The following is a 20,089-nucleotide window of genomic DNA, read 5'->3' as shown; positions in this document are numbered from 1 at the left end:
TACTCCTAGCCACCATGTTCCCCACCATGATGATAAAGGACTAAACCTCTGAAACTGTAAGCCACCACCTCAATTAAATGTTTTTGTTTATAAGAATTAACATGGTTGGGCTGGAGAGATGGATCAGAGGTTAAGAAAACTGACTGCTCTTCCAGAGGTCCTGAGTTCAGTTTCCAGCAGCCACACGGTGGCTCACAACAATTTGGAATGAGATCTGGGGCCCTTTTCTGGATGCAGTCAGAACACTTAAATACATTTTAAAAAGAAAAAAAAAAGTTGTCATGGTCATGGTGTCCCTTCACAGCAACAGAAAACCTAAGACAAGCTGTTTGTGGTTGGAAGGGTTACTCCTTTGTGAGTTGCCTTTTGTTTGTTTGTTTTGTTTTGTTTTTTGAGACAGAGTTTCTCTGTGTCACTTTTGGAGCCTGTCCTGGAACTCACTTTGTAGACCAGGCTGGCGTTGAACTCACAGAGATCCACCGGCCTCCCGAGTGCTAGGATTAAAGGCCTGTGCCACCACAGCCTGGCATGAGTTGGCTCTTTTCATTTGGAGCAGTGTATGCACAATCTATTTATCACGTGACTGCTTGGTGGTTGTTTGGGCTCTCCCATCTCCCATTGTCTTAGCTAAAGATTTTCTTGCTGTGAAGAGACACCATGAGCACGGCAACTCTTATAAAGAAAGCACTTAATTGGGATGGCTTGCTTACTGTTTTAGAGGTTCGGTACATTATCATCATGGTGGGAAGCATTGTGGCTGGGAATATGGCAGTGTGCAGACAGACATGGTGCTGGAGCTGGGAGCTACATCTTGACCAGAAGACAACAGGAAGTCAACTGACAGTCACACTGGGGGAAGCTTGAGCAAAAGAGACCTCAAAGCCTGCCCCCACAGTGACACACTTCCTCCAACAAGGCCATACCTAATAGTGCCACTCCCTTTGGGGCCATTTGCTTTCAAAGCACCACACCCATGCATGTAAGAATTGGGTAAAGGTCATGTACACTTAGTTCTGAAGGGATTGCCAGACCTTTCCAGATGCAATGTTATACCCTTCTTGCCCTCTTGCCCACTGCACCACACCCCCCCCTGTGTGTGTGTGTGTGTGTGTGTGTGTGTGTGTGTGTGTGTGTGTGTGTGTACAGGGTCTCACCATGTAGTGTATGCAGCCCAGGCTGACCTGGAACTCAGTTAAGACTGGTCAGCCTCTACTTCTGGAGCAATGGGATTAAAGGTGTGTGCCACCACACTGGGCTCCTTGCCCAGAGATCTAGCCATTCTGAGCAAGGGATTGAAATCTGACCAATCCCCACCCTGGAAATCTCCCTGGAACTCTCCACCCCTAAGAAGCCCTATATAAACCCTGTACCTGTTCAGCTTCTGGCTGTTCAGTCTGCCTGTCTTCTGCCTCCCTGGAATTCTTCCTTCCCAATAAATTTCTTGAATGAGGTTTGGGTGAAACATTCTTCAGCTGGAGCAAAGATGACCCTGGCCCTGGCAGAGCAGGGCAGGGCTGTAACATTTTTCGCTGGGGAAGGTTGTTACACACAGCTCTCCTGGGGGCTGGAGCTGAAGTGTAACAACTTTGCCAGGGAAATCCTATCCTGCTGGAGCAGAGCTGATACACTGAGGATGCCTTTCCCTGAAGCAGGGCTGTAAGCTGCTATGCTTACTGTGACCTGTGGTATTCCTTGGCTCCAGATGGCCAGAATACCTTTCTATCTGAGCTGTAACACTCAGTATTCTTTTGGCTCCTGAGTGCCATAATCCATCCCTGTCCATCCCATCAGAGCCATGGAAATGCTTACGTTCACCATGAGCAGTAATGGAAACATTTTTTGCATTTTGTTTCTTTCCCACAGTATCTTAGGGATTTTTCTGATGTAGTGTACACAGACTGTCCTGGTTCCTTTATGGAGGACAAAGTTGTTGTCACACCCCCCCCCCCACACACACACACACAGCTGTGGTGCCAGTAGCCAAGGCTGGCCTCGAACTCATGATCTTCCCCTCAGCCTTGTGAACACTAGGATTACAAGCTCAAAGGATGGAATCATCTTCCATTCCATTTACTCCATAAGGCTATTTGCTGGTACAATGTAGTATCAGATGAATTGATCCCAGGTTTCTGCCACAGTGATGTGGGCACTGCCAGCAATGGAGCAACTGCAGCAGTTGAGACTAGGGCCTGGTGAATGTTGAAGCCCAGGCTGGGCTTTTGCTAACCCTAGGAAGCATGCTCTTCCCCAGGGCCCAAGCCACCCCACAGAACAGAAATGAGGCTCCTTGGTCTTCCTTAGACTCTCCTGAGGCTGTCATCCAATCCAGCCAGGGCAGGCTGGGCTGCAGGGAAGCAGTAGGAAGGAGAGCAGAGTATAGGAACAGAGGTACAGGGAGCACAGGGAACCCTGGCTTACTATTTGTCTCATTGCAGTATAAGGGTTTACTCTTGCTCAGTCCACTGTGGTGGAGGCAGCAGAAGTTTGAAGCAGTTGCTCACACTGTATCCATAGTTGGATTACTGCCCCTGCTCAGCTAGCTTTCTCCAGTGCCCAGCCAATGAGATGATGTCCTCATATAGGGTGGGCCCGCCTACCTCAACCTGATGAAGAAACTCCCTCACAGGTATGCGGAGGTGAACCTCATCTAAATAATCCTTTGCAGGCATCCCCACGGTCCCTTCCCTGGTGACCCTAGGGCCTGTTACACCGGTAGACCTGGACCCTCTATCTATGTCATCCCAACTAGGTCCCAGGAGAGGTAGGACACCAGCAGCCAAGCAGTAGAAAAGGAGACTTGGACAGAGGCCAAGCCTGACACGTTAAACCAAACTGCTGCTGTAATGGGCCGTTGACTTCTGCAGACAGGCTGGCTCTGGCAGATGTAGCCTCAAGACAGCAAGAGGCTCCCTAAAGTGGGAGGTTTTCTTTTCTTTTTTCTTTTTTTCTTTTTGGTTTTTTCGAGACAGGGTTTTGGAGCCTATCCTGGCACTCGCTCTGGAGACCAGGCTGGCCTTGAACTCACAGAGATCCACCTGCCTCTGCCTCCCAAGTGCTGGGATTAAAGGCGTGCGCCACCAACACCCCCCCCCCCCCCCCCCCGGTGAGTGGGAGGTTTTCTAGAAGACAACAGTTACCTGCTGCCTGAACCCCACCACCTTCATCCATGCAGGCTTAGGCTTCTGCAGCTCTGGCTGGCAGGCAGGCGAGGGAGAGTGCAGGGCAGAGCTGGCTGCTCACCTGTGTCTGAGCAGTCTTAAGGGGTGATGCTGAAACCAGGCTTCTGCAGGAAGGCTCATCCCTGACCACCAAGCAGTCCTAGGGGAGAGCCTGCCTGGCTCAACACAAAAGATGTGTTCCAAAACTGAACAGAGCAGAGAGCCTGCTGAATACGCCCTCCCAGTCCTGCCCAAGAACGGCCCTGTCACCTTTCCCAAGGGAGACTAGGGAAGCACGACAAGCTGGGCTGATGGGGGTCAGAGCCACAAGGCCTGCCACTTGCATGGGTGTGTAAACAGGAAGCTTCTGGCAAGGCCCATTCCCAGCTATACTACCTAGGTTACCTGTCCCCATCAGACTCTGGCCAGCACCAAGCATATATTATGCTTTGGCTACAAGTCTGGTGCCAGAGCAGCCATAGCCAGACCAAGCCTCCCTGTGACCAGCTATGTTCTGCACCTGGACAATTAGAACTATAGGTGCCCACCAACTTGTGCCCCTACCTGGTTTGGGCAGCCTACTCCAGTACTATTTAGGACCCAGGTGTACACTGTGGTCCTGGAAGCCACAGCCTCACCCCTGCACAGGGATTCTACTGCCCCAGCCCCATGCTTTCCAGGAGTGGGGAGCACAAGGAGCAGGCAGTACTTGGCAGAGCAGCTCCCAGGAGATTGCACAGGTCCACTGGTAGCCCTGGCTCATCAACAACACTACCAAACAAGTCCTCTGCTCTCAATGGCAGTTAACAAAGATGACGAGGCAGTTTGTAAAAAGTTGGTTTTATTTGTCACTTTTTCACTGTATCTCAGTTAAGCCATTTTGGTGTCCACAGTGACAGTCCTCTTGGAAGCCAGGTCATCCCCACTCACCCACTAACACTGACCATCAACCACAGGCTACTAGGCCCAGTTGATGGCAACAGCAGCAGATGAGGCTGTGGGCTCCCCAGCACAACCCAGAGCTGGGGACTCTGCACCTGCCTGCCAGAAGCTGTGGAGTCCCTAAGATAGGTGGGAAGCCCTGCTGCTCTGTGGCAGTGGCAGAGGAGGGGCAGTGAGAAGACCCTGTGGACTGGGAGGGCACCAGGCTCCTCTGCTCAGGACTGGGTCTAGACAAGGCCACATGTGATATGGTGTGAGTTCTGGGCCGTGGGCAAGGGATCTGGTCCTGCTGCTGACCTGTATAGGGGCAAGTGATTAACTGTCCCTTGACTGCCATTTGCTGGCAAGTACAGCAGCAAGGGTCCCTAGGAGCCCTGAGTCAGGGAGGCATTTGCTACTTCCATTGAGGTGAGAAGGACCCAGGTATAGCTGGCAGGCTGTGACCAAATGGCTGCACATCCCCCAGGGCTCTTGCCTCCTTGTGTGAACAACTTGGACCCTGGTGTGTCTTAAGGTGAGCTGACAATTTCTACTTGCTCTGACTGAAACCACAGCCTTGTATCCTTGCTGCTAGGCAGCATCTGTCTTGGGGGAGGGGGGCTCTCCTATGGGACTGAGCTCCTAACCCCCAGACACCTTAACTCCAGACAGGATTTTGAGCAACCTCCCTAAGAGATCTCCAAAACCTGGTGTGATTTTTCTACAGGTCCTGAGCCAGTCTCCATTTGGTCCTAATGACAATAAAAAAAAAAAAAAAAAAAAATCTAAAAACTGGAACAGGAAGTTCTCAGGAGGAAGACAGAGGTGGCTACCACAGGAGCTCCCTTTCTAGTGGGAACCTGGGAAAGGCAAGCATGAGAACCTTTCCATATGCCCAGCTACCTCACTTGGCTAGGCTACAGGAAAGCTTAGAATCCCCGCCTTGCTGGCAATGGCAGGCAGGCAGATCCTGGTGCTCCTCATCCATCTGCATGCTCAGCTGTGCCACCCACAGCACAGGCAGGGTAACAGGCGGGCCAGCTTCTGGGGCATTTATTCCTCCAGTAGCAGCTCTGTCCAATGAACCCTGCTTTACAGATTGATGGCATCTCACAGAATCCTAAGCCAGATGTCCTCACCCCGAGAGCCAATCCCCATAAGCAGGTCCCCAGAAAACACATGCAGACATCTAGTTTGTGCTTCCTTCAACCAGGGCCACAGACTGCCTGGGGGCAGTTGGGACCCTTGCAGCTGCCAGGCACCGAGAAGTGCAAGGGTTTAAATAAAAATTACATTGGATACTTGGGAACAATCGGTTACCACACCCTCTGGCTGTCAGCTAACAATTCACTTCTATTGTTTTTTTTTTGCCAATGCCAGAATAAAAAGCAAAAATTCAATTGGAAATTTCCTAGCACTTTACACAGTGGAATGAAAAGATATGAAATAAAAAAAATTAAAAAAATTTAAAAGTCCCTATGCCACGGTAGCATACTCCAATGGTAAGAGCATCCTTTCTGGGCAGTTCTGGAGCCTGTGCCCTCACCCTGGTCCATGGGCACATAAGGCTCAGAAGAGAAGGGCTCCCATGCTGCCCACCTCGCTCTGCTCCTTGACAAAGATCTCGAAGTACTGGTAGATGATGGTGACTGCCAGCAGGATCCCGGTTCCAGATCCAATAGCACCCAGGAAATCTGCCAGGACGGAGAGGGCCCCAATGCACAGCCCACCAAAGGCTGCGGCTGTGGGGATGTACCTGCAGACAGACAGAAAGATAGTTCTGTGTTGCCTGCTGAGCCAGAAAACCTTATAGGCCCATCAAGCTGTCCACAATGGACTTCAGGAGTGTGACCAGCATAAATCCAAACATGGATGATGGCACACTAGATTTTAAACAGACTGAAAACAAGAACATAAGACACTTCATCTTGGTTCTTCTGCCTCCTGAAAGCTGAAACAATCCGCAGATGTGCTAAGACGGGTGTTTCTCCTAGGCAGTCTGAGTTACGGGCTGAAGTAAAAAGCCCTGCTGCCTCTGGCTCAGAAACTGACAGGAAACTTGCAATTCTTGCATTCCTGTGATGGCCTCCTTCAGTGAGGTCAGCAAGCTTCGTAGGAGTACCCACCCACTCTACGAAGTATCTGGCTGCTCTGAGTGACTCTAGAAGAGCCAACCATGGTGACAGACTGGTCTGAAAGCATCAGGCATTGTTTGCCTACCAAGAGGCAGCTTCAGAACTATGATGAGGAAAGGTCTGCTCAGGGTCACCTGTTGCTCCTGGAGCCCCAGTCTCCTTCTTCTCTCTGCAAGGTAACTGCCATATTCCTCCATCACCTGTGGCTGAGCCTGGCAGTCTCTAGTCTCTGGTTTGGTCATTTTCTAACACTAACCACCCCTTCCAGGTACCTTAGTTTAATCTGTGCCAGGAGTCACCCACTATGAGGATACCTTCAGCTTGCTCTGGGTACAATCATGCCCATGCAGCCTAAGCCAGCACTGCTCAGTCACCACCACCCATACCATTTCAACACTCTGGCTGTGTGCTTCCTTCTCCCCTTTTGCCGTCTGTGCTAGACAGGAGTTGTACAGGGCTATTGTGGTCCCACTAGTGTTCAGGCTTAGTGACCACACTTACCGGTTGAGCTCATGTACCATGGAGGTCTCTCTGTGGCCCCTCATCACCATCTGCTGCTCCTTCAGCTGCTTTGCAACCTGCATGACCCAAATGATAGCACATGAGCCAGATGCTGGGGTAGGTGGGTGCTTCATGGTGGAACTAAGCAATTACAGGACCCCCTCCCCCTCCCCAGTCCTAACAAACTTCATGGAGGACTTTTAACCTGCAGCATTGAACTCACACAGTAGTCTATCTTTCTAGGTTTGGCCTCAGGTTCTCAGAGCCAACTGTCAATCTCCCATCTGTTGCCCTCAGAGCTTCCATACAGTCCCACCAAAGGGGAAGCCGGTATATCATAAACTACTACTTATAAAGTGCTAACAAGTGGGGCTGGCTATCTGGGCGCCAGCAGCTGCCTCATCTCCCTAGGAGAAACGTCGACTTAGACCTACGTCTTTGGCAGAAGAACCGGAAACTTCAATCCATGTTTTAGAAAAGAATGCACAGGATCCCAGCATGAATACAATGTACACGACAGCATGGACAGGGTCCTCCAGCACTGAGCCAAATGATTCCGGAGGAGATAGGTAGTAACACAGGCCACCAACTGGATAAGCACGGGCTGGGCCCCCAGATGATGTGTCCTAGGAGTAAGACATAGAAGTCTCTTGTGAGATATTTGTAGACTATGTGAAGATATATTGTTGTGATTAATATAATAGAGCTCAACAGCCAATAGCTAAGCAGGAGGTATAGGACTTGCAGGCAGAGAAAGGAGGAGGAATCTAAGCGTTTGAAAGAGACGCTGGGAAACACGGAAGAAATAGGATGGGCAGTATGTGACAGAACATAGTTTAATAAAAACGGGTTAATTTAAGTTATAAGAGCTAGTTAAAACAAGCCTAAGCGAAGGTTAAGCTTTCATAAATAATAAGCCTCTGTGTCATTGTGAGCTGGTGGCCCAAAGGAAAGTCCAACTACATAAGTCTTCTTCAGCATGCCACAGCACGGAGCCAGCAAGGAGCTCCGAGCAGATGCCTTGTGGTGTCATAAGCATGCCCACAGGCAATCTCACTGAACTGCAATATAAGAGGCAATTAAACAATTTCCCCTTTGAGTGAAATATTTGGTCTTGAGTTAAGACACCCTACCACAAAACACAACTAGCTGCATCAATACAAACAATCTTACCTCACCCAGTGACACTCACCGACCAGGTGCCCAGCAGGCTAACCAGCAGGTTGCCACTGAAGCGTGCTGACAGCATCTGTGAGATGACATAGAGGTTGGACACCAGAGCAGACTGCAGGATGATGGGAATGTTGGAGGTGTAGAAGAGCTTGATGGGATAGGTGTTGTACTGGCCTCGGTAACGAGCCGACTTGATTGGAAGGTCCACTCGGAAGCCCTACAGGGAAACACAACAATATGCCCCTTAACTGTCCTATTCTGGTTACAGTCCCCAGTGTGGCTAGGGAAGTCAGGCTGGCAACAAGATAGGTAGTTCTGGGTGTCAGTTCTGCCACTGGGCTCCTAGCTGTGATGGTGTCTGAGAGCACACACCCTTTTCTTTCCCATACAAAAAGGCCTACATGGGCAGCTCCAGATCCTGTCAGTGGTTCTCAGACAGTGAACATCCATGATGTAATCATCAATAGAAGAGCTAAGCTTTCCTATCTATACCACCGACCCTTCTGAAACCTTGGATACCAGAGCATCTTTCTTCTTTACTGTTAGAAACCCAGGGCCCAGGACACTAGGATAGGACAGAAGACAGAAGACTCAAACTTCTTACTGATTCAACTGCAGATACTCAGCTTGCCCCAAAAGACTGACTTGTTACTAAGCAGACAGCTGGCTGGATTCAGCAGGAGTCACTACTGAGTTACCTGGCCTCAAAAAAAGTATTCCTCACCACAAACACATGTCTTCAAGTGCTGTCCCTTCTTTTGATTTTATTTAAATGTGTGTGTGTGTGTGCACACGGGAATGCATGCATGCTGTAGTGTACAAGTGGAGATCAAAGGACAGCCACAAGAGTCCTGGGAATTGAACTCAGGTCACTAAGCTCGGCAACAATCACCTGTATATACTGAGCCATCTCACCAACCTTGTTTGTTTTGAAACAGGATCTCAGTACATACACCAGGCTGTCCCTGAACTCTTTGCTTTATGTCCCACCCACCTAAATGAGCCACCAAACCTGGCTAACTGCTGCAACTTCTTTTAGTGAACATCAAAATACTGCAAAGAAAGCTGGGCATGATGACATAAGCCTTTAATCCCAACATCTGGGAGGCAGAGGAAGGTGAATCTATGTGAGTTTAAGGATAGCCTGATCTACATAGCCCAGGTCAGCCAGGGCTAGATAGACCCTGTCTCAAACAAACAAATCCCCAATACAAAAATCCTGTTAAGTATGAGGTTCAGTACAATTAAAAGAAGACAGCTAGCAGTTGAGTTGCCCTACTCAGAAACAAGGTAGAGACCAATAACCATAAACCTAAGAACTGTGAAGCCGAGAACAATGATGCTGAGCTTGACTCTGTACAAGGCAGACCTACTTAGCTGCCATTGGACATACCTGGAAATAGATGACAACAGCAAAGACGAAGATGGTGGCAATCAGGTTCATGAGGTTAGGGAGATTCTGGCGGTAGAATGCCTCTCGAAGGGCTCGGACCTTGTCTGTGCGGGTGGCCAGCAGGTGGAACAAAGCAATGATGGCACCTTCGAATTCCATCCCTGTGGGCAGAGTAGAACACAGATGTGGTGGAAGACAAAGACCAGCTCGCTTTGCCTCTCTACTTCTTAATGACCAAAACTGAGGGAAAAGATGAAGGAGTTCAGAGAAGCAAACTACAGCGCTGGGCTATTCTCTTGTGAGATGGGCTGGTTGCTCTCATTTCTTAGGTCACCAGATGTGTGGAAGGACAGTCACCAATCTAAACATATTCATGACACATTTTGCCTGGAAAAGGCCAAGTCCTGTTCTAGAATCTGGGCAGTATAAGCATTCACCCCAGTCTCTGAAGAGGGCTGCCCACAGTGGGAGAGAGTGGGGTAAGCTTGGATTCTCAGTTCCAAACACCAATAATCCTACAAGGAGGAACATCATGAATGTATGGCCTGAGATTAGTCTCCACCCTCCCACAGGTCATGGCTTGGCAACAGACAGGCACCTGAAAGGTGAAAGGAGCAGGAAGAGGCCCCAAATATCCATAGGGCAAGGGGAGACTGGAGCAAGCCCAACGCTGTGGAGCAATCTTTGTACACTGTAACTATGTATTACTCTCATTGGCTAATAAATTGACCGACGGACAGGTAGGATAAGGTTAGGCAGGAGAACCAGACTAAGAGAATGCTAAGAATAAGAAGGAGGGCCAAGTCAGGGAGTCACAAAGAGTCACGAGGCAGATGCGGAAGATAAAACATGGAAAGTTCATAGATGAGGTAAACAAGCCTGGGGCAGCACACAGATGAATAGAAACGGGTTGATTTAAGTTATAAGAGCTGGTTAGAGACAAGCCTAATCTATCGGCCAAGCATTTATAATTAATAAGTTTCTGAGTGGTTGTTTAGAACTGGCTGGTGAGACAGAAAAGTCCACCTATACCCTCCTACCTTTCAGCTATGGCCTATCTCCCAATCAGTATTCAGGGATAAGAGAGCTGCAGCCGGACAAGCCTCTTATTTAACAGAAGGGGTGGCCCAGGTAGACCAGGGGAAGAGGGAGTGCTTGTGCTTCCACTCAAGTGGCCTTTTAAGCTCTCCACCAAGTGCTCTGCTTTTGCCCTGTTCCAGCCTCTTGGGGACAACCTCAGCTTAGGGCTCCAGCACTACTAGTTGCTTCTCTCATGTCTTTCAAGATTTTGCTCAACTGAGATGCCCAGATCAACTCTGTAATACCTCTTTCCCTGTGGCCCTTTCTTCCTCATTTTGTCATGGTAACCCATAGCAGTGCCAGCAACACCAGGATTAGATCCCAGATCTTCTAATTTTTACAATTATTGTTGTATCTGCCCAATTTCTGGGAACAAGTCCATCTCCACACACTTAGCTCCACCTCAGGGCACACCATGCACACTAACCCTGGTCCTAGGCTTTTGAACCACCCACGGAAGCCGCAGTGGTGAGCTAGCCAAGCTGAAGCAGCCCTTCTGGCTGCAAGTCACATGTGCCCCTTGTATACTTCTGTCCCTTGTTTGTCATCCTTGGCTCCTTGGTGCAGCTCATCCCACACCGGCAGCCAGGGAATCAAATCACACTTTCAGACTACATATCCACCATGCCGGGCCATGGAGACACCCCCAGTGACTTCTCAGTTTTCCACCTCAGCCCCATTTCCCACATCTTCTTCCCTAACAAGCAGTCCACGCTACTCCATCTTGTCTGCTCGAGGCTGCCCTGGCTCTTCCCCAGCAGTGTGTTCTGCAGTGAGAGTGCATCAGCTCTGCTGTGCTGCATCCAGCTCCAGAGTGCAGCATTACTCTCAGCTGGTCCCTTAGCTTGGACTGCCCATCCCACCCCGCTCCTTCCCTGCTATCATTTCTAACACAGGCATCCCTGCACCTTCACCTGCTGCCTCTCAACAGCCAAGTCTGACAGGCATTGCCTTCCATTGCCCCAGTCTCTTCCATTATGCCTTTGATTTTATTAGGGGACAGCTTTTGTTCATTAGATGTACAGAATTACACGGCCTTTGGAGGCAGAAACTGCCTCTGCATTCAATTTCATGAAAACATGCCCAAATATTTTTCATAAGACTCTTCTAAATAAATAACACATTTAGCGACAAAAGTCTCTTTCCCTAGTAAGTCTTATTCTAAGGCTTCTCTTGTTTTTTTACATATTTTGATTAGAAACATTCCCATTCCCAGGGCACTCTTAATGAATATGCCATAGCATACTAATATTTGATCGGTACCTACTATGAGCCAGGCATCATGTGGTTTCATGTTTCCTTTTTTTGTGGTACCAGGTATCAAACCATGCACAAAACTCTACCACTGAGCTACACTGTCAGCTCTTACTTTTGTAAGAGCATGGCCTCACTACATAGTGCAGACTGACCTCAAATTCAAGATCCTCCTGCCTCAGTCTCTGGAGGGTTGGGATTAGTTATGTGTCATGACCCTCTCACTACATGATGACCCAGAGCAGCAGTAGGGGGGATGTGCTCACACTACCTACAGACCATTAATAGGACAGCCAGGATCTGAGCCCAAGGGCAAACATGATCAAATGCTTTTGTTTAATCGTTCCATTTTGGTTTTTTTTTTTCCTCCCAAAACGATCCAGAGTAAACTTTCAAAATACATAAAGGTAAGGATTTCAATGTCAACGAAGTGACTACAACTTGATGTTCCTCTAAGACAGAGGTTAAAACACAAAGCACTTTACCATGTAATACAATTCTTACTGAGATGAGAAGTGAGGCCAGACCCAACTTATATCTAGTATGCCAACCATAATGAGGCATATGAAAAATCTATATTGGGTACTGCCATAAGCATAAGCCCACCTGTATTTAAATACATGGTAGATGCACAGAAAAATCAGGAGCTTATACCTACCACAGACAGAACCTCTGTTAAACTCCAGCATGAGTTCCTGGGGTCCTTACCTCGGCCAGTGTTGACAGTGGTGGGGCTGAAAGCCTTCCACACAATGGTCTCACAGATATTGGTAGCAATGAAAAGGGAGATGCCAGAACCCAAGCCGTATCCTTTCTGCAGGAGCTCATCCAAAAGTAGGACAATTAAGCCAGCAACAAAGAGCTGTGAAGTGAAAGAAAAAAAAAAAAAAAAAAAAAAAAGATTAAAGAAACCCAAATAGATCATGCTACTGCTCCCGATGGACATGGCTCTCTTCTTCCTCAATAATTGGATTCTTGAGTATAAAAAACAGAAATCTGAGTGACCATGAGTCCTCTGGTGGGTTAAGAAGGGCAAACCCACAACCTCCAGCTTCTTGAAGGCACAGCTGAGATTTGGTATTTTGGATGGGGGTGGGGGATAACAATTACCTGAATGGTGATCAGCAGGCAGATCCCAGCACCCATCTCCGAAGGGTCCCCGTACATGCCGGTCATCACATACACAATGGACTGACCGATAGTAATGATCATGCCAAACACTAGAAATCAAGAGAACTGTGTTAGCAAAGCAGGACAGTACACAGCATAGCAAGTAGCTAAAAACACCCGAATGCCTGATACTGAGAAGAAAAACCACAATGCTGACATTGTCTCCAAGGAGCTTGGAGAAGGAATCTCAGCAGTCACACTGTCAAATTGCGGGAAAACACGGGTGCTCTCAACAAAAGAACAGCTGCTTTCCAGCCTCACTTCTTGCTTAGTGATGGAGGAAAAGCCGAAGCCGGCGATATGGTCTTAGAAAAGGCAGCTGAATCCCAATCGAAATCTGAGATGAAAAACAGGGTTGGCAACCTTGAAGCACCCAAGTGCCCTGCAGGTCCCTAGGGTCCAGGGATCTCCAAACTGAGCCCGAAGTGGGCCACAGTAAGGCTCACCACTCATATCCAAGTCCAGAGCACAGAAGACCTTGGGATAAAACCAATCCTTCTGATCTAAGTTTATGTTTCAAATGTCTTCTGGTCCCACTACCTCTGATAGAGCTCCTCTGCAGACTGTTCCTTGAATCTCATTATATGTCGTTACCAGGCATCATGGAATTGACACACCGTATTGGTTGTAAATAAGAGCGAGGACTTAAATTTCAGTTTAAATTTTCAAGAGTTGTCAGGCATTGGTGGCTCACACCTTTAATCCCAGCACTTGGGAGGCAGAGACAGGCAGATCTCTGTGAGTTCGAGGCCAGCCTGGTCTACAACTCCCAAAGCAATACAGAGACAACTCCCAAAGCAATACAGAGAAACCCTGTCTCAAAAAACCAAAACAAAAAAAAAATTTTTTTCCCAAGAGACTGCCTAGTATAGTCCCTATTTGAAATTTAAAAAAATTGTCTAGGGGCTGCCAAGATGTCTATGCTGATGAACTACTTGCCATGCAACCTGATTACCCAAGTTCCACCCTCAGAAGCCACATAAAGGAGAAGAAAGAGAAGCAACTCCACAAAGCTATCCTCAGACTCCTCTTTACAGACCCATGTCACACACATGCATACAAACACAATCAATCAATCAATTCATCAGTAAATAAAGTAAAACCAAACCAAACCAACAAACAGGTACAGAAAAATAGCTCAGCAGGTAAGACACTTGCTGCCAAGCTGGATGATTTGAGCGTGATGCCCATAACCCACACTATGGAAGGAGAGAATCACACCTGCAAGTTGTTCTCTGACCTAAACACACACACACACTATGGCACATGCACACGAATAAAAAAATGTAAAAAATTAAAACAAAACAAAAACCCATGCTCAGTAAGCCTGCTTATTTAATAGAATTCTCTCCCCCAATCCCCTTAGTATCAGCAATCAAACCCAGGGATTTGGGCATGCTACAAGTGCTCTACCACTGAGCTACACACCCAGCCCAATACTCCTAAATTCTTAAGGCAGAAAAAGATTTGCAAACTTTTCCTGAATAACCTATTCCAGAGGTAGAACACTGATGCTGGTGGCTAGCCAGTTACCAATAATACCCATCACTTGTTGTATGGCAAACACCACTACCCCACTTTCCAGATGGCAAACAGAGCCTTCAAAATGTCCACTTCACTTTCTTCACTTCACAAGCTGGTAAGGAGCTAGGACATAGAGGAGTGCCCTCTTCCCTCTTAAGCCCCTTTCACGCACACAGGAAAAACATCCTACAAATAATGAAGCAGCAGACACAACAGCCCCTCAGCTTTGTTCAATGAGGCTCTGATGTATGAGTGTAAACTGTGCACGATAAAGGGATGAACTCCTAGCCCTGCCTTTCCCTAGTGCATGCAGAGGGGCAGTCAAGGAGGTCAGAACACAGAGCACAACTGCTTTAATCCCAGAAGCTTTACAGAAAATCCCCATTCTCAACTATGGACACTAGAACATTATGTACGATCTTTCTTACACTTTTGGGCTCCGTTGAAGAGAGCTCGGTCTTTTGGGGTGTCCCCAACTTCAATTATCTTGGCACCAGCTAAGAGCTGCATGATAAGGCCAGAGGTGACAATAGGAGAGATGCCCAGTTCCATCAAGGTACCTTTAGGGAAGGAGGCAAGACACAGCCAACATTAGCTTGGGAGAACAAACATGGTTAAATACAATGAGCCACACTGGGGGTACTCCTATACAAATTCAACAACATTCCATTTGCTAGCAGCATTCAACTTACAGAACCACCTCCAAATATCAATGATTACAGCACAGCTTAATGCATTCTACCCTGCCAGGCAGCATCTTATTCTGTTCAGGAATGTTATCCAAACAGACTGCTGCCTGTCAATTTACCAACAGATTGGCCTAGCCTCATGCAGATAAGAGGTTGGTCTCCTCATCAATTAGTAAGAAAGGATAAGATTTTAGGTATTCCCGGAGTCTGGAAATGGGCCGATACAACTCTATCTGGCTGTGAATAAACTCCCACCTTCCATTATGCTAAAACCAGTCATACTTCTGATTTCCAATTTAATGTGCACTATATTTTTTAAATAAGTTAATCAAATGTACTATCAACATACATATTCAAAATCCTCACTGCACACATGGGTCAGGGCTTACAAAACCATTTTTCTTTTAGGCACACCGTAACATAGATATGGAAAAGATTCAGCTGAGAAACAAATTACACCTTCTAAAGAATGTTATCACTTTCAGTATTTAAAAAAGTATTCTAGCTTCTCCATATTTTAAACAATTTCCTACAATGCAGCCTTATCTTGTTATTACAGGTTCTGTATTGCATTCAGACCTAACAGGATGCATTCATCAGCAAATGCTGCATTACTTTTCCACACCAGCATCCTCTATTTTCTAAGCTATGCATCTTCACAAACATTCTGAGCTTCATAAAAGCCAAGCCTATAACTGAAGTAAACCAGGCTCTCATAACCACTGTGCAGGGAAAGGCAGAGTGAGCAGAGTCCTACCTCTGTTAGAGGCTAGAATCACTCGCATCCAGTAGAAAGGGTCGGCTGAGTCTGAAGACATGATGCCAAACAGGGGAATCTGGAAACAGACAGAGAGCAGGTATCACACACATGTTCCCAGCCCACACATCCCTACCAACACCCAAGCAGGGCTTACCTGGCAGCATACTAAGAAGATGAAGAGGGTAATGGCTGTCCACAACACTTTCTCCTTAAACTGAATCTGGAAAGGAATGAATCAAATTAAATTAATAAATTATTCCACAGGTAAATAAATACAGATTCAAATAAGATCTCATGTCCCACTTATTAGAGGCTGGTCAAATGTGTACCACACTGTAACATCAAGTAGTGTATACCATGTTCTTTCTCTAAGATGTGATACAAAGACCCATGTGGGTCTTCATCTCAGATAATCCTCCCATTGCACAGATTATCTTTACATGACAATGAACAAAGTGACCAGCAATGTCTAATCTGCCCCAAATCCTGCAGTTCAAGTGATCTGAGCCCAAAGCTAAGCTCTTCATGATTCACAGTAACAGTCGAGACTCAAGATGGATGAACACTGCAGCAGAAAGTGACTTGCCACACCAACAAGCCTCAAAGCCCAGCAACTACTTCCCTACGGTACTCCATGAGTAGTCTTCAGATTCTGGACTCAACTAATCAAAAAACCTGGAACCAATCAGTAAAGCCTGTAATTATCATTGGGGAGGACAGGAAGAGCTGATATGTAACCTGCTCACTAGAATTCGGCAGCATCAGTTAATCTTCACCCCTTACTGGATATGTAAGTGTGATGGTTAACCTTGATGGTCAACTTCACGGGATTCAGAAACACCATGGAAACAAATGTCTGGATATGAGTATGGAGGAGTTTCTGGACTGAGTTAATTGGAGGGGGAAGATCCACCGTAAACATGGTGGCATCAATCCATGGGCTGGAGTCCAGGACTGAATAAAAGTGAGAAAGTGAGAGCCGAACACCAGTGTTCACCTGTCCCTGCTTCCTGACTGGGTATGCAGTGTGACCAATGTGCCTTAAGATCCTGCTGTCATGCCTTTCCTTGCCATGATGAGCCTTGGATAGAAAGCCCAAATATAATCCTTCCTTTGTTGTCACAACAATCAGAAAGGTAACAAATCAAGTGAATGAAACAGTCAACACAAATCATTTTACTATCTAGCCTGATTAGAAACCCTCTAGGTTCCTCCTGTCCAAGAGACCACTGCTACTAGATAGTGAGAGCTCTTCAGGGTCTTTACTGGGAGTGCCTGACCACAGTACCAGACCAGTTTTAGACAGGTTTAACAGACAGCTAAAGACTAATGATATTAAGTGAATGAAATGCCAAGAAAAGCCCCAACCAGGACTGACTTGGTGTGCTGGCTCTCTGGTCCTCCGCTTGTAGTCACTCCCAGAAAGACACAGTATCGGATCCAAACATGGGTGGGGTGAATTTGAAGCTCAAACCTACAGAGGCAGCTGGGGGGCTGACATCCCTCCTCTGTCTCTCAAGAACATTTGTCTTTCCCATCTGTCTACCACACCAAGAATTCAGCACTAATGAGGGGGAAACACCATCTCACAGGAACCAGAAAGACAAGCTTGTAATGAAGGTGGAGTCTACTAGCTACTATGGTGTTGAACACCAGATAAGGGCTTCATGTCCATCACTAGCCACTTTCCCAGCCCATGTAATGAATCTGTTAGAGAAAAAGGAGACATGGTTTTCTAGACTATTTTAAATGAGTAAGCCTCCTCTCCTCATCATTTAAGAGAAAAACCTCAAAAGCTTTTCATCTAAGTCTTGCATCTTCTGCCTCTGAAATAGCCCCAAATCGAACCTCATTCAGTGCCATGATTCAACCTCTACATTCCAGGCCTTTCCCTTAAGGCCAAGGCCATTTCTAATCTGCACAGCCACCTTACTTATCTTCCTTGTATTTCTTTTAGCCTTTACATTTAAAACCATTAAGAACTGTATCTAACAACCTACCATCCAAGCACACTAATGCTTTGTCTTCACTGTGTAAGCAAACCATACACTCCTTTTACCTGGAATCCTTCCCATACTCTCAAGGCAACTTCTAGTCATCTTTCAAAAGCCCCATTAGATTTACTCCCTACCCGGGCCACAGTTATACCTTATACACATCTCCCTTATTCCGCCAGGCCAAGGTCACAGGACTATGGAAGAAAGAAGGTAAAGGGTGGGACTTGGGTGGGCTTCTTGGCCCTAGAGCCAGATTCTTTGCATTGAGGTGGAGCAGAGGAAGTTTAGCATATCAACCTGTTAAAGATAGCTAGGATACTACAAGGCATTTGTATGAAACTATCTTAAGTTAAAAAAAAAAATTAGGAGTAGACACTGATTATCCACGTGAATGCCAACTACAGATGCCATACGGGAATGTATGACACAGTCTGGAAAGACAGGGACACAAAGTGGCTTCACTGTTTTCTGTAACCAACAGGCCTGGACTTTGCTTCATTGGACAATCTCACATTAGAAACATTTATCCTTGGTCTGAAGCTGACAGCCATGGAAATTCTGATTAAGATTCACAGTGCTACATTTCCATCTTTCCTCGTTTTAATGCACCTGCTGTCAACGGCAGCAGACTTCATCAAGTGCATTTATCCTTAATGCTGAGGTAGCATACATAAAAAAAAAATAACAAACACGTTCATATCGATTACATGACTGGCTTTTTCCTTTGGAAACTAGATACTAAATCACCTCCTAGACGAAACAAACACCCCGAGAGCTGCTCCTGTTGGAGGAAGAAGTGGGTAACTCAATCTGGGATCCTAACTGAGGTCTTATTCAATCACTGCTCAGACCCAGTTTGGGACACAAGCAAACCCGAGGCTTTGTTACCATCTACTCAAGATGTTCCAAATGAAAACAAGATGGTTTCATGAGAATTCCCACAGAACCAGGTCACCTTTCGACAGCTCCCGTGAGTATCCCAGCACACTGCCACACTCCAGAGGGGCAGTTTCCATTCCGTGTGCTGAGGCCATCTTTAATTGTACTGTAAACTTCAGCGCCCACTTTCTCAAGGCTTCTTTGACCACCATCCAAGGGACTTACCTTTCTCTCTGGCTTCTGAATTTCCGGCAGGATGACACAGAATGGCTTGATGACTTCCAGAAATTTGACTTTGATGGAAGAAACAGAAAGAGAAGTAGTTAGGTAGTGAGTAACCTGTGGGCACTCGGAGGAAGCCGGGCACGAGTGGGAGCCGGAGGTGGGGGCACAGGGACCCAGAGGGCTCGGTCTGGAGGCGCGGGGACGAGGGGTATCGGGGCAGGCCGCGTTCCGCCGGGATCTGGTAGCACGGCCGGCCGGCGCCCAAGCAGGGAAAGGGGACGCATCCCGCCCGCGCCGGGGTGGCTCCAAGGGACTCACTCGCCATGGCGGCGGCTGATCCGACTCCACGCCCTGCTTCGGCTGCACTCTACTTCGAGTGAGGCGACGCTGCTAGCTCCGGAGCGCCTTTCCTCAGCCTAGAGACACGTCAGTGATAGCCCGGCGGCGAGCGGCGCGGCGAGGCGGGGCCGGGGATGGGCCATCGGCCGCTTCCGCTTCCTGCCACGCGCGCCCGCCGCACAGCCTGCGCCAAGACCACAACTCCCGTCATGCAACGGGAGCGGAGGGGTTGTCGGGAAGATGTCTATCGGGGCACGCGGGAAGTGGGCGTGTGCAACTGCGCAGACCCGGTCGGAAGTCAGGACAGACTCCGGCTGTGTGGTTTAGAGACGGTTCACGTTGTGGCCGAGAGGCCAGACGATTCGATTTTCCTTGTCGGTGACCTTCAGTGCCAGTGGAGGCATGCCGGGACCCAGTAGGCCTCGGCTGTTGCGCGACTCGCGCGACAGACAGCCGTGTTGGATCCTGCATAGCATGTCGCCTTCCTCCGAGGATGCCTGAGCTCCTGCGGTGGAGGACGGTCGGGGGAGGCCGGGTCTGGCGGCTCGGTGTGGCACTCGGCGCCGCGCGTTCCGGGAAGGTCTCCCCGTGCTCTGTGGAACTAGAGATAGGAGAGATGAAGAAACCGAGCCAAGTCTGGCTGCTCCAGATCCTCAGGACTAAGAATCCTGCCTGTTGGGCTGAAGCAAAGGCTGTGTGAAGGGGACGGGGTGAGGTGGGACACTGTGGAATTTGCTTTTTTGCAGGGGTGTCTGATTTCAGTGCCGTTTGCTAAGTCAGAAAGGGACTTCTTGCTGTGCTCCTTGAGCGCTGGGATTAGGTTCCATACAGCCAAGTCCTGACTTCAACCTTTGTGGTGGCCATGACTTGAGAAACACTCTTGACAGCCTG

At 47.9% G+C, this 20,089-nt stretch overlaps 1 protein-coding gene across 1 annotated transcript; it reads right to left on the bottom strand.

Annotated features, from left to right (window-relative positions):
* Positions 1–3,981: 3,981 nt before the first annotated feature.
* On the bottom strand, positions 3,982–19,340 carry Sec61a1 (SEC61 translocon subunit alpha 1). Its single transcript, XM_027428682.2, has 12 exons — positions 19,178–19,340; positions 18,860–18,927; positions 15,913–15,978; positions 15,756–15,834; positions 14,738–14,869; positions 12,726–12,835; positions 12,324–12,477; positions 9,282–9,442; positions 7,908–8,105; positions 7,150–7,341; positions 6,716–6,792; positions 3,982–5,835 (listed from the first exon to the last, which is right to left on the bottom strand). The coding sequence occupies exons 1-12, from the start codon at positions 19,182–19,184 to the stop codon at positions 5,649–5,651; spliced, it is 1,431 nt and encodes a 476-aa protein (XP_027284483.1). The 5' UTR covers positions 19,185–19,340; the 3' UTR covers positions 3,982–5,648.
* Between the last annotated feature and the right edge of the window lie 749 nt (positions 19,341–20,089).

The sequence above is a fragment of the Cricetulus griseus genome, chromosome 8 (assembly GCF_003668045.3).
Source record: "Cricetulus griseus strain 17A/GY chromosome 8, alternate assembly CriGri-PICRH-1.0, whole genome shotgun sequence".
NCBI lineage: Eukaryota > Metazoa > Chordata > Mammalia > Rodentia > Cricetidae > Cricetulus > Cricetulus griseus.
The sequence above is the reverse complement of the archived record's forward strand: the minus strand, read 5'-3'. Positions and strand labels throughout refer to the sequence as shown.

Coding starts and splice junctions, on each gene's coding strand:
- Sec61a1 (XM_027428682.2), bottom strand. Junction 8,106..9,281: donor CTGTTGTCATCTATTTCCAG/GTATGTCCAATG, acceptor GTTTCCCTGTAG/GGCTTCCGAGTGGACCTTCC. Junction 7,342..7,907: donor GCCTGCTGGGCACCTGGTCG/GTGAGTGTCACT, acceptor TCTTACTCCTAG/GACACATCATCTGGGGGCCC.